Below are 12,934 nucleotides of genomic sequence, written 5' to 3'. Positions count from 1 at the left end.
CAAACACATCGACCCTGTCCCAGGCAGCTCCTGCAACTCCTTGCTCAGCCCCTGGGCATCTGGATGTCCAGCTCCAGCCTAGTGGACTAGGCTCTTCTCACGCCTCTGGCTGGCCCTCCTGGACAGACTCAGGACAGCCAGTCATTTTCTGCCAGACCCACGGCCCTCCTCCCTTTGGGGGTGGGGGGATTCATGGCTCAGCAACAACTTGCTGAGGGAAATCTTCCGCACCAGATCTTCACCAAATTTGTGACCCATCTGTATTTTACAAAGTGGGAGAAAGGTTCCTGGATCCTGAAACAGACTTTTCGACATTCCCATGCATATTCCTCTGCACGTGGCTGGGGAAGAGGGACCTGTCCCAAACTTGCACATTAGTCTTCTGGTTTCTATCAATTGGCATCTGAATCAAAACTTAGATAGGAAGAGTCTCCTCGGACATCCAGCTATCTATGACTTCCATTTTAACGAGAGTAAGAACATCTTTGAGAAAAGAAAGCCCAAGTGCCCAGAACATTCCAGACCTATCCCAGGCATTTAGGCATAGATCTAGAGGGGAGGTGAAGGCGGGGATGGGCCAACTCTGTAGGTGAACATCTGCTTTTTCAGCTTCTCCCAGAGTTCTGCTCCTGGGACCTGCTGAACACTGACAAGTGCCAGGCCTTGAGACATTAGTGTGCCCTTTGACCTCCAGCTTCCGGCTGCCGCAGAGAGCCCATCCCTGTGGAAGGTGGCTCTGTGGATCCAGTTATCAGTTGGGTTCCCTCCCCACTACAAAGACACCCAGCAGGGCCTTCTCGCCTCAGGACAATGAGCAGAGCGAAACCTCACCAGAGAGCTCTCCTCACTCTCCTACTCCCAGTATAAGGCCCAGACTCTCCTGTAGATCAGGTTGAGTGGATATTTAAAGAATTTTCATTTGAAGGGACTCCCAGGAATTAGCCTCCACTGAATTCCTGAATGTCCTGGTAGGACCCTGCTGCCCCCTCCTCCATCAGCACACCAGCGTGAATGTGCTCATCCGACTGTCCTGTTGGCATGTTGTCCTGAGGGAGGTCGGGACTTTGGAGTGAGGGCCAGGAATATGCGGCTGTGGGCGCTGGGAATATGGACGGGCCCAGGGAAGGCTGCAGAAGGGAATGGGAAAGAGGTGCGTGGGGCCAGAGAAAAAAGAGAGAAAAAGCCGCACAGGCAACAAGGACACGTTTGCCAGGGGATAGACCAGAATTCTCCAGGGGCGTGTGAAAGAGGTAGCTCGACCCCCCTTCCCTGCATTGAGCCTCACTTCCCAGAATGGGCAGAGGCTCGCGCCCAGCGTCCTGCTACCATGTTGGGCTGTGGGTTCCGGACAATGGCACTGAGCGAAGGAAACAAGAACGGGATGGGATGTGGTCGTATAGGGCCTGTCCTCGCGTTCCTAGGCTGGGGGCCTCAGAGACTGAGGCAGCCATGGAAGCCAACAAACAAGGCCCTTTGGGGGGCATCCACTCAGTCTCGGGGTCTGTCCATCCTCTCGGCCTCCCCCTCCAGCTCTCACTGATCTTCCCCTCTCTTCTCTGGCAGGAACTGATGCCCTTGGCCATGACGCACCCCCAACCTCTATCTGCTCAGGCGCAGCCTGCGTGACCAAGCCGTCGCTGTCCCAGCTGTTTCACGTACGTGTGAGGTGCAGGCTGACCCTCTCCCCCCAGGAGAAGGTGTCTGGTGGGTGGGGAGGGATGTTGGTGGGGAGTGAGGTCCAGAAAGTTGTGGTCACAGAGGGCAGGCCCCAGGAGTCTTTAGTTGGCAATGGGTTTGTCCTCTCTGGCTGCCCTTGGTCCCTGGCTTGGCCACCACGGAGCCCATCTGCCAGGCCCTGGGAGGGAACCTTTTGCTCCTGTCCTTAGGAAGCTCAGCAGAAGGCAGCTTTGGAGGATGGAAACTCCACGGCACTGGCCCTTGGGTCCTGACTCAGACACTTGCTATCTCATGACTTGAGGCAAGTCACTTAAAGGTCCGACTTTCTCTCCTGCATGTGGGGTTTTTGCGTGGTTCAGAGGCGTATCCATTATCTTTTGCTGCATGGTAAACTCCCACAAACTTAGCAGATTGACACAACGCACGCTGACCAGCTCGCAGTGTCTGTGGGTCAGGAATCCAGGCATGGTCCACTGGGTCCACTGTCTCAGGGTCTGTCATCAGCTGCCTTCAAGGTGTCTTGGGGCTTCAGTTTCATCTCGAAGCTTGACTGGGGAAGTACCTGCTTCCGCTCTCACTTCTGTTGATTGTCCAGTTCCATTTAGGTCACTGGACTGAGGGCCAGAGGCCACCCCCTGTCCCTGGGCACATGGGCCTCCCAACGCGGCAACTTGCTGCAGCCAAACCAGCAAGGGAAGGAGTTGGCTAGCAAAAAAGTGCTCAGAATGTTATATAATCTATTCACAGAGGTGACATCCCCTCACCTTTGCTGTGTTCTGTTGGTTAGAAGTAAGTCGCAGATGGCACCCCCCACAAGGGAAGGGGAGCACACGAGGCATGACTTCCAAGAGGCAGGGCTCATTTGGGGCCATCTTGGAACCTGCCCGTCCCAGGAGGGGATGGAAATGGAAGCACGTTGTAGACTGTAGAGTGCTCTTTAGATTCAGGCAGCTATTGTGATCATTTGCGTCTAGTTGCAAAGAGAAAATGAACCCACCTGCAATAATAGGAGCCTTTGGATATAGGAATTTAAATGCTAGATTGTACCATGAGTACGGGGTCTGTAGGGAAGGTGGTGGGGACTTGGGCATTGCCCACATGCCCTTTACGAGCGCCTTCTGGGTTTCTGACTGTAAGGCCAGATTGAAGCCGACATCTAAAATGTCTGGGCCGTCCTTTCCCCGCAAATAACTGCATTTGAAGGATCTCTTAGAGTTCCCAAGGGGCTCTTGCATATGCGAATCTCGCTTTTTCCCTCACAATCGTACTGGTAAGCTGAGTTTTTTGTTAAGCTTTCTTTTACAAGTGAGAAAGGAGGTCAGTCTCCAAGATGGGGTGGCTGCTAAATGGCACAGCTGGGCCTCAGATGGGCCTTCAGATGTGCGCCTCTGCCATGCCTCCCCCCTATTTTCCAGGCCACTTCTGTGGAACCGCTGCATGGTACCCAAAAAGGGGAGGCCAGGCATGGAGGTCAGAAGGAGGGAGGGCTCTGTTCTTAGATAGCTTCCTCATTCCCTGTATCCTAAAACAGGCTAGCATCTCAGGGGGCAAGGCCAAGCCTTGCAGGTAGAGTGAGTCACTGCTGCCTTCAACTCCAGGTCACTCCAAGGGCCTCTCTGTCTCTCACATGGCCCTCCGTCGTGAGCATGCAGGGCAAGCAGGGGAGAGTGACGGCATGTTGTAATGAAGGCACACACATTCTCCCAAGGCTGAAGTTCGTCTCCCACCCACCCCATCCCCCCACAAATGCCCAGCGAATCCCTGAAGCACGGCCCGCCATGCATCTGGGCAAAGTCAGTCAAATTGGACTCGAACAGCGATGCTCAGGTCTGCAAGACGGGATGGGAGCTGAGCGGTGCACCTTGCTGCCCCCTGGTGGTGGATCAGAGTCATCACTGTCAGGCCGGTGGACGTGCTGTGCGGCCAGGCCAGAGGGATTAGCAAACACGTTCAGCCCGCGCTGGGTACAATGCTGCAGGGGTAGAAAGCTCTATAGGACACAGCTCCTGATCGCATCGGACTTCTCATGTACTGGAGGAGTCACGATGTTCCCACGTGAAAGCAGACAAGCATCCTACCAAGAGAGGGTTTGGAAAGTGGTCCATGGAAAGGCTTTGCTGTGGGAATCCAGAGAGAGAGCGCCACGATGGGGGAGCCGGGGGGGTCTCTCAGAGCGCTGGAGGGTGGGCAGGATCTAAACAGCTGGAGAAAGCAGGCTCATGCAGCCCTTCAGGAACCCCTGTGGCCTCCGAGAGAGTTGAATGCCAATCCTTGCCTGGCTTATAGCCTCTCCCACTTGGTGCCTACCCTACCCGGCCTTTCCAGATTCCTTACGGTTCCTGGAGGCCATCAGGGTATCTCACACACCTGGACTGCTCAGCCTGCCCTCTCCCCTTGTCTACTGGGCAAGCTCCCACTCAGCTTGTAGCACCCAACTCAAGCATAACCTCTTCCAGGGAACTTTCCCCAAGTAGTAGTCGCTCCCTCCTCTGTGTCCCCACAGCTCCTGCTCTGTGTGTCTTAGGCCTTATCATAAGGTATGTTAAGTGTCTTTTCATCACTAGGCTCTGAGCTTCTTAAGAATTGGGTCTGCCTGGTGGACAGAGGCTTCATGGAGGGGGAGAGTGGGAGGTGAAGAGGGGAGATAAGGTGGTGGTGAGCATGCAGGCAGTGGGGCAGGGCAAAGGTGCACGGTGACAGTGAGGGGCAGACGTATCTGGCTGAAGAACAAGGTGCCCCTTCCGCCAGGTGAACACAGCAGGGCCTACAGTTTCCTGAGTGGACTGCCGCTTGCGATCCAGCCCCGCTTGCCCTTTGAGTAATGAACAGCCTACTCTGGTGGAAGCGCTAATGGGGGGGGGCATCCATTTGGAAAGAGGGTGATGACTTAGGCTATCACACCAGACGCCAGAGTTTGACATCCCACAGGGACACCTGAGTGACATGTCCGTCAAGCAGCAGTGGGAGGCACAGCCGGAGGCTGACTTGGGAGGTTGTGGGCTTGTCGGTGACAGAGCTCCCAGTGAAGAGGGCAGAGTGGGGGTGGGAAGAGGGGGCTTAGGGACTAATCTAACCCCTGGGGCCTTTTTCAGGGGTAACATTCTTCTTCCAATAGCTCTGTCCCTTTTATTGTCTTGCAGGTCACTGTTCCCTTTACTGAACGTAAGTGCTCACGGTCATTCTTCCTTCAAGATGCCCAGGCTCCTCCCACCCTCCTGCTCCATGGGCACGGCCAGTCTTCGTCCCCATGTGCCTGGGGGGGGGGGGGGCTGGGAAGTCCCCATTCAGTGCCCAAGAGGGAGTTTGCCCCAGGCCAGAGCTTTACCCCCATTAGCAGGACCATTCTCTAGACTCGCCACCACCATCCAGGAGCCAGAATGCTGCCTGTTGCCCGCACCTTCTGGGCTCACCTTGCCCTCGTCTTCCACAAGAGTTGGAAAGAGAACAGAGATGCTCCCAAAAGGAGTGTGGGTTTGAGCCAGGGCAGAACCAGGTGGAACTTTGGAGGTTCGGACCCTGTCCCCTGCACCTGAGTCCAGGGCTCAATGAGTCCATTGCTGTGTGTGCCCTAGAGGACAGTGATTAAGAGCATGGCCTTTGGGGTGAGCCAGGCTGGGTAGAATCTCAGCCAAACCAGTCGAAGCCACAGTTCATCATGTGTGATACAGGGATAATTAATAACCATCCTGAAAGGTATGTTGAGGATTACCTGAGACAAGCAGGGAGAGCTTAGGGCAGTGCCACAGACTAAGCCCCCAGGAAAGGAAGCTGTTGTCTTTGTGTCTCGGATGGAGCCTCAAGGGTGAGGGCGGGGGGGTTGCTGAGCAGGATGTGAAGAGAAGGAGAATGAGAGAAAGGCACAGCAAGAACCTTTGAAACTGAGCAGAAGCTGAGAGCAGAATGATGCTGTCCGTTAGCGCTCTGCTTCCCCTCTTCCCTCTCGCGGTGGTGGCCCCCCCCCCCCCCCCCGGCTTAGGCGGGCCCAGGCTGCAGCCTCGCTCGGTCTTCAGGAAGCCCCTGGCGTCTCAGTGCTCGCAGCCCTCCTGTTCCAGCTGCCCTCAGGCTCCCCCCCCTGCCTCCAACTGTGTAGAAAGTTCCAGGAGGACCTCCCCGCCCCACGCCCGGTGTGGCTGCCCCTCACCTCTCCGCACACGTCTTTGCAGAGTTTGATGGGGCGTCGGGCGGATGACAGCGGGAACAGTTGTGATCACTGGCGGAATCCTAGCTACGGTCATCCTCCTCTGCATCATTGCCGTCCTGTGTTACTGTAGGCTCCAGGTCAGTCCCCAGGGGCCACCAGCAGACCATGTCCCCAATCTCGGGGCAAAAACTGGAACTGGAGGCCCACTTCGAGGTGACAAAGCTCAAAGCCATGAGGCGTGGGGGGCTGGGAATCGGGGGTGGCCAGAAGGGAGCCATGCGTCTCTCACATTCTGTACACTTTGGGGTCCCCCAAAGAGGCCGTGCCGGGGAGATATCGGGTCATTGTGTTGTGTCTCTGGCACAGCTGAGATTTTAGGAGTGCTGGGAAGGGGCACCCCTCTGGAGAGGCTAGGAGAAAGCTGCTCCCAGCGACCCCAGCCCTGTCCTCAATGTGGCACGGAGGTCCTGCCTCTCTCAACCACAGCCTGGAGTTAACGCCCTCGGAAGTAGGGGAAGGAGAAGGGAAGGCATTGGTCTGGCAAGGCTGGGAATATACATACTGGTGGAACGTGGGTGTCTGGTGTTGAGTTTCAGTCCCAACACCAAAAAGCTCTCTGCGCAGGGTCTTCGGTGCGCAAGGGGCACGGTGCCTTTGTACACCCGAAGGGGAGCATCTGGCCCTCAGGCATCCCTCCCCCCCTCTCCCCTCAGTATTATTGCTGCAAGAAGAGCAGAGCCGAAGATGCAGACGACGAGGAGGAGGAGCACGACCTGCCCCCACACCCCAGAGGCCCCAGCTGTAATGCCTGCAGCTCCCAAGGCCTGGACGGCCGAGGTGGCCTGGCGCCTCTCACCAGCGAGCCCTGCGGCCAGCCATGTGGGGTGGTGGCCGGCCACTGCACCACCTGCTCCCCATACAGCTCCCCCTTTTACATACGGACGGCTGACATGGTGCCCAATGGGGGCGGAGGCGAGAGGCTCTCCTTCGCTCCTACATACTACAAGGAAGGGGGACCCCCACCCCTCAAGTTGGCAGTGCCCCAGAGTTACCCGGTGACGTGGCCAGGCTCTGGGCGCGAGGTCTTCACCAATCCAAGGGCTATTAGTACAGACGTGTAACCCCCTTCCCCCCTGACCCCTCCACATACCGACGCTGCTGTCCCGGCAGGAACAACCGGGGGGGGGGCAGCAGGGGACCCCTCCAACAGCCCACAAGGACAATCTCAGTGGTTTTCTTTTGTTTGTTTTGTTTGTTTTGTTTTTGTATTTGTTTTTGTTTTTGTTTTTTGGCTTTTCTTGCTCCACAGTGGATTCAAGCTGCCGAGTCATTGAGAACCAGGGCAGGCCCAGAGGTGGGGGCTGGCTGGATGTGTGGGCAGCCGTGCCTCTGTCTGTGCTGGAACGTTCCTCCCCCAGCTCCAGCCCTGCCACCACCCCTCTTGCTTACCTCGCTCCCCCCAGCTTTGCTGGACTCTGAGCGGAAGAACAGCAGGGAAAGCTAAGCAAAGGCCTTCTTGTGGGGGGCCTCCTTGGGCGATGGAAGGAGAAAGGGGACTGAGGGCGCAGGGAGAGGTGAGAGATAAGGCACTGCGAATCTGAGAAGGGAGGGGAAGGTGTTCCCCCTCTTCGGGACCTGCTTGCTAAAACGAATCCGAATCCGAGACCCAGTTCACAAGCTAGTTTTTTTGTATGTGATGATCATGGGGACTGCAGTCCCTGTCGCTGCTCCAATATGGATATTGATTCTGGAACCCGCTACGTTCCCCTTCCTCGTGGGACACACTGAGTGGACTCGGAAGGCCGTGGCCTAAGGTTATTTGTGGGGAATGCACCGAAAAGGGAAGCCTAACCTTGTCTCCCCCCAAATCCTCTTTCTCTGCCTCTGGAACCAGCTGCCCCTGCTGGAGAACCTTGTTGAAGTTTTGTTACGGAGTCTGAGCAGCTTGGCGGATGAGACCTTCTTGCTGATGGTCTCTGGGGCCCCGGTCTGCCACCCTGAGCGCTGCATGGGGGAGCAGTGCTGTGAGGGTGCGTGTGTTCTCAGGTGGGCACACACCTGTCACCACCCGCACACGTCACACACCAGGGGCTTTGCGGTCTCTGGGAGCTGCAGAGTGGAAGGGGCTCTGATGTACGGACTAGAAAGGGAAATCTGACCCTCAGACAGCATGAGTGGAAGATGATTAAGGTAGCTAGTCCCCTAGCAAGCAGCTGGCTGGTGCAGGGGGAGCCTGCTGTCTCCGGGGGACAATGCTGCAGCATTGAAGCCATGTACCCCCTTTAGAGGCCCAGCCTTCTACTTGGGCCTCCAGCAGCATCATCATAGAGCTGGACGACTTCACTGCACCGGGGACAGCGGCCCCCACTCCTGGATTCCATGCTTGCCGCCCTCCCTCCGCTGTACCCCCCCAGCCCCCCAGTCTCCAGTGAGGGCCTGTTACTTGCCCGAGCCCAGCCCTCCCTTCCCACGTAGAACTCCGCTGTGGCCCAATGCCATTTGAGGAAGTGCACCTGATGAGTTTTCCAGTTGCCTCTACACTAAGGGGGTGGCCGCTCCCCCTTCTAAGGACATACATAACCCCCAGCACTTCTGAGTCACCGCATGCCGCAGAGGGTGGGGCAGGGAAAGTGCTAGCCCCTTTGCGGAAAGCGTGATTTTGCATTTGAGAAAGGGCCAGGTGCATCTGGGAGAGGGGAGGGGAGGAGAGGATTCACCACACCTCCTGTTTCACTTTGTCTGAGCACTTGTCACCTTGCATCTCAGCTGTAATTAGGGCACACCCGGTGAAGAATCAGGGGACCTGGGGTCTGGTCACACTGAAGTCACTCGTTAGCTCTAGGACCAGTCATTTATCTTCTCTGAGACCCCATATTCTCCAGGAAAAGGAGACCTGCCCAGACGGTCCCTAAGAAACAGCCAGGACTTCCTGAAAAGATCTGCCGGCCACACTGCTTTTCCTTGCCCGAGTCCTGGCAGGGGCTAGATGCACTTGCCAATGGCCTGATCCAGTGCACGTGGATGTGTGTTGAGGACTGAGCCACCACCGTGAAATACAGGTTTAGCAGGCAAAACAATTTTAATTGTTCGGTGAAAAGCAAACACGTTTGTCTGATTCTCCTCCTGGGGCATCTCAGACAGTAACAGGTCCTTATAGCAGGAGGCAGCTCTAAGCAGGGTGTCATGAGATCTGCCTCCCAGTCCAGAGGCACCGGTGTGGGACAGCAACTTTAACATGCGCCATCCCATTGCCCGTCCTTATTGGGCCAAGCGCACCCCCCTTGCCACGAGCTGCTGGGTCTGACAGCTGTTTTGGCCTCCTGACGACCAGCCCTTGTGCCTTGCTGCCCAGGAATTCCACAGCTGATCAGCCACAGCAAGGGTGGTGGCTCCTCACCAAAACATAATGACATTGTTCCTCTTGCCTTTGGCGAAATCAAGACAGCCCTGTCGGCTATCACCTGCTTCTGGCTCTGATCTATTGAGGTCCCTGAATGAAAAGCATCTTAAACAGTCCCCTGTCATCCTGTAGCTTTCCCAGCCTAGATCTTGTCAACACATTGAAATCTGGGCTTGGGGACACTGGAGAGGTGATGGGCCACGGCTCTCCCCTACACACCCCCCACAGCGTGCAGGGCACAGTCTCCGGATTGCCTGTCCATCCCCCTGTCACGGGGAGGGCCTTACCTACAGAAGAGGAAGCTCACCCATTCAACTGCGCCGCACACTTCGTCTCTGTGGAGTCTGTCCCATGGGACACTGTCTGGACACTTTTCAAATCGTACCCTAACAGGAAGAGAAGGAGAAGAAGCTGGGAACACTTTCCTGTCTGCCATCTTGTCTCCACCTCCACGTCACCGCTCTTGCTACAGATTTCCCATCCTGCATCTTTGATAACTTGGAGTCACAACCAAGTGAATGTCCAAATAAATGAGGAATTTGAAGTAGAAATCCCACAGAATCCTCTGTTATTCACCCGAGGAGGGGGCAGCCAGGCATGGTTTTAAGAGCGAATGCTCCTTTTTATTTCCCAGAATGTCCACTGTCACCACCAAAATCTACCAGCTTCTTCTCCCCTCCTGCTTCCACACTAACAGGTCCCATCCGCCATGTTGCCTCCATCAGAGCTCACGCCCAGGGAAGATGGGTTGTTTGTTGGGAAAGGGGACGTGAAGTGTAGTTGCTGCCGCCCCTGAGGTGAAGTGGCCCAGCCCCCTGCAGGGAGCCTCACTGGGGAGCAGCCCAGGCTTCAGCCCTGCTCCCTGCCCCCCTCACCATCCAGGCCTGTGGTAGCCCCACCTGTAGTTCTGGGTTAAATCACCAACCCTCTGAAGCCCGAGGAGACCTGAGCAGAGCGTTACACAGCCAGCCCTTGCATGTTGGGAGGGGACAGAAGAGGAGTTTGGGGACCAGATCCTCTCTGCCAGACCAGGAGAGGAAGGGAATGTATGTGTGAAAGGGAGCATCCAGGGGAGATGAGGATGAGGGTGGATCTGTGTGTGGGCCCATGCGTGGGTCTGAGAGAGACAGAGACACCCTCTGCCCATCTCAGGGCCACTGTGAGCCCTGATTACAGCTGGGTGGGCAGTGGGCAGCTCTGCCCCTGTAGGCCTTCTGGGAGTCCCACAGGGCACAACTTCACCCTCAGCCCTGGTGGCCCTTGGCCACAGTTCTGTCACTGGTTGTCTGCTGGGAACAGAAACCCTGAAGCTGATCTCTGTCATCACCATACACACCCCAACCTCAAGCCATCCCCTCCCCTGCGAAGTGGCTCAGGCCCACTCCACCCCCAACCTCTCACCCGGCATCTCTGTGAGGTGGGGCTGCCCCCATATCTTTCTGCAGCCCCAGGCGATGGGTGGGGGTCACAGCCCTGCCCCCATTCTTCTCCTGGGTAACACCTGAGCACCTTCAGCTCAGCCCCAGGCCTCAGGTCTTACTGCACCTTCCATGCCCAAATGGGTAGGGAAGGGAAGACAGGAGCAGTGATCAAGATCACAGGCCCATCACCCCAAATCCCATGGGCTTCTCTAACCAACACAGCCCTTGGTACCCTTGACACCATCAGCCCCATGAGCTGCATCATGCCAATACAGATCTTCAAAACCTTACCCTGTCCCTGAGGTTTCTCCAGGGGCTTCAGAGAAAAGCTGTTTCCATCCCATTTTCTAGACTCAGGTTTACAAGTGCTGCTCAGAGGTCACTGATCGTTTTCCAAAAAAGAGGGCCAAACCATCAGTATCTAAGGCCGAGGGCTCCTGACAGCACAGCAACAAGACAAAGCATAACCAGGAGCTCCCCCCAGCCCTACACTCACAATGGAAATGGTCCACAATCCTTGAACTTCGGGCACTGACTTAAGCACGTCCCAGACAACAGTGACAAGGACAGCTAGCACCCCTCCTTCCCTCCTTAGCCTGGTCCACGCTCCTCCTCTCTCCTCCCTGTTCGGCTACCTTCTCCACCTGAGCCCCCCAGCTCCAGTAACCATCCCCTCTCCACTGGCTAGCATTTCCCTCTGTGGAGAACCCAGTAGCACACAAGCTCTTAATATACACTCCTGCACCAGGCTTCTGGGCATCCCTTCACAGTGTGTCTCAGGGTGCCCAGCACACAGCACCCTCCAGACTACCCCCCAGCTCAGAGTCAGGAGCTAGTGACCATAAATGAGGAGGAACTCAAAAGAGAAAAATCAAGAATCGAGAATTTTAAATAAGGGCAAAAAATGGTAATATAAGATGTGCCTGAGCTAGACATTGGAAGGTACATAAAAAAAAAAAAAAAAAAAAACTAATAAAAATGCTTTCCTTTTGGGAAGGAGTGGGGAATCAATGAGATGAGGGCAGAAATAAAACTTCAGTGTGTGCCTGGTTATATTATTGTGCGTTTTGTGACTCTACATCTTGAAAAGATTTTTTTTTCTGAGTCAGAGTATACTAACACTGTGCCTGAGAATAGTGCATGCTGGGTAGTCACATGCAGCGGCGTGGGCCCTCCAGGGACCCTCCCCTGGCAAAGGGCCTTCTCCACTACAGGTGTGGAGCAATTCTCTCCCCATCAGGTCAATGGCTGGAAGACCAGAGGGAAAGCAATGTCAGCCAGCAGAGGTTCATATCGTATAATTTTTTTTGCAATTTTTTTTGTTGTGGTAAAATATATACATAACAGAACATTTGTAATTTTCACCATTTTGAGGTGTATGACTCAGTGGCATTAATTACATTCACAAGCTTGTGCCTCCATCACCACTGTGTCCAAAGCCCCAAACAGAACCTCTGTGACCATTCATGTTTGAATTATTTTTAACAGCTATGTTTTATCTTTGAATGAAAACCAAGCTTTCAGGGAGGGCCTGGCTCCCTGTCCAGCCAGAAGCTGAGGGCTTAGCAAACCAGTAGGAAGGCAGGGTGTTGAGCGATCCTCACTTTCCTTCTCCCACGATGGACTTTCCTAAACAAAAGCTGTCTTCAAGGAAACTCCAAAGGTAAGTGTGTTGGAATGCAACTTTGCCAGCCTATCTTGGGGGAAATGTGGGGGGAGGCCTGGGCGGGCAGCATATTTTAAGATTTGGACAGTGGAGAGAATGAACCAGCTGGGAGGGCACGAGGGCAGGCCCCGTAGCCTTCTGGGCAGCCGACCTTGCTGCTCGGGGCCTGCTCCGCTGAGCAGCCACCTGTCCCTTCATGGTTCTCACCCTGCCACAGCAGGTGGAGCACTGGCCACAGAGAGGGGAGGGAGAGGGGGTGGGGAAGGTGAGCAAACCAGGCTCACACTAGTATCGCCAGGCTCCACCCCCCAGGGACTCAACCAAACTGATCTGTTTGAATGCACACGGGGTTTATGAGCCCCCTGGGATTCAATGTAAATGTGTGTGCATCAGACATCCAAAAACGATTCCTGCAAGGGCGCCTGGGTGGCTCAGTAGGTTAAGCATCGAACTCTTGATTTTGGCTCAGGTCGTGATCTCAGGGTCGTGAGATCGAGCCCCTCAGCTGGCTCATGCTCAGCAGGCTCATGCTCAGCAGGAAAGCCTGCTTGGGATTCTCTCTTTCGTTTTTCCTTCTCCTTCTGCGCGCACACCACTCCCCCACAAAACACACAGGAGTGCTCTCTTTC

At 55.4% G+C, this 12,934-nt stretch overlaps 1 protein-coding gene across 2 annotated transcripts in view; it reads left to right on the top strand.

Annotated features, from left to right (window-relative positions):
- The window catches only part of FAM163A (family with sequence similarity 163 member A), a 71,337-nt gene extending 61,606 nt beyond the window's left edge, over nucleotides 1–9,731 (top strand). For both annotated transcript variants that reach the window (XM_027612644.2, XM_027612645.2), the window contains exons 2-5: nucleotides 1,564–1,655; nucleotides 4,818–4,839; nucleotides 5,841–5,955; nucleotides 6,532–9,731. In XM_027612644.2, coding sequence (XP_027468445.1) covers nucleotides 5,863–5,955; nucleotides 6,532–6,939 — 501 coding nt within the window. In that variant the 5' untranslated portion in view covers nucleotides 1,564–1,655; nucleotides 4,818–4,839; nucleotides 5,841–5,862 and the 3' untranslated portion in view covers nucleotides 6,940–9,731. The remainder of the gene's footprint in view (nucleotides 1–1,563; nucleotides 1,656–4,817; nucleotides 4,840–5,840; nucleotides 5,956–6,531) is intronic.
- Nucleotides 9,732–12,934: the final 3,203 nt, after the last annotated feature.

This window comes from Zalophus californianus, chromosome 10 (genome assembly GCF_009762305.2).
Source record: "Zalophus californianus isolate mZalCal1 chromosome 10, mZalCal1.pri.v2, whole genome shotgun sequence".
In the NCBI taxonomy this organism is placed as follows: Eukaryota; Metazoa; Chordata; class Mammalia; order Carnivora; family Otariidae; genus Zalophus; species Zalophus californianus.
The sequence above is the reverse complement of the archived record's forward strand: the minus strand, read 5'-3'. Positions and strand labels throughout refer to the sequence as shown.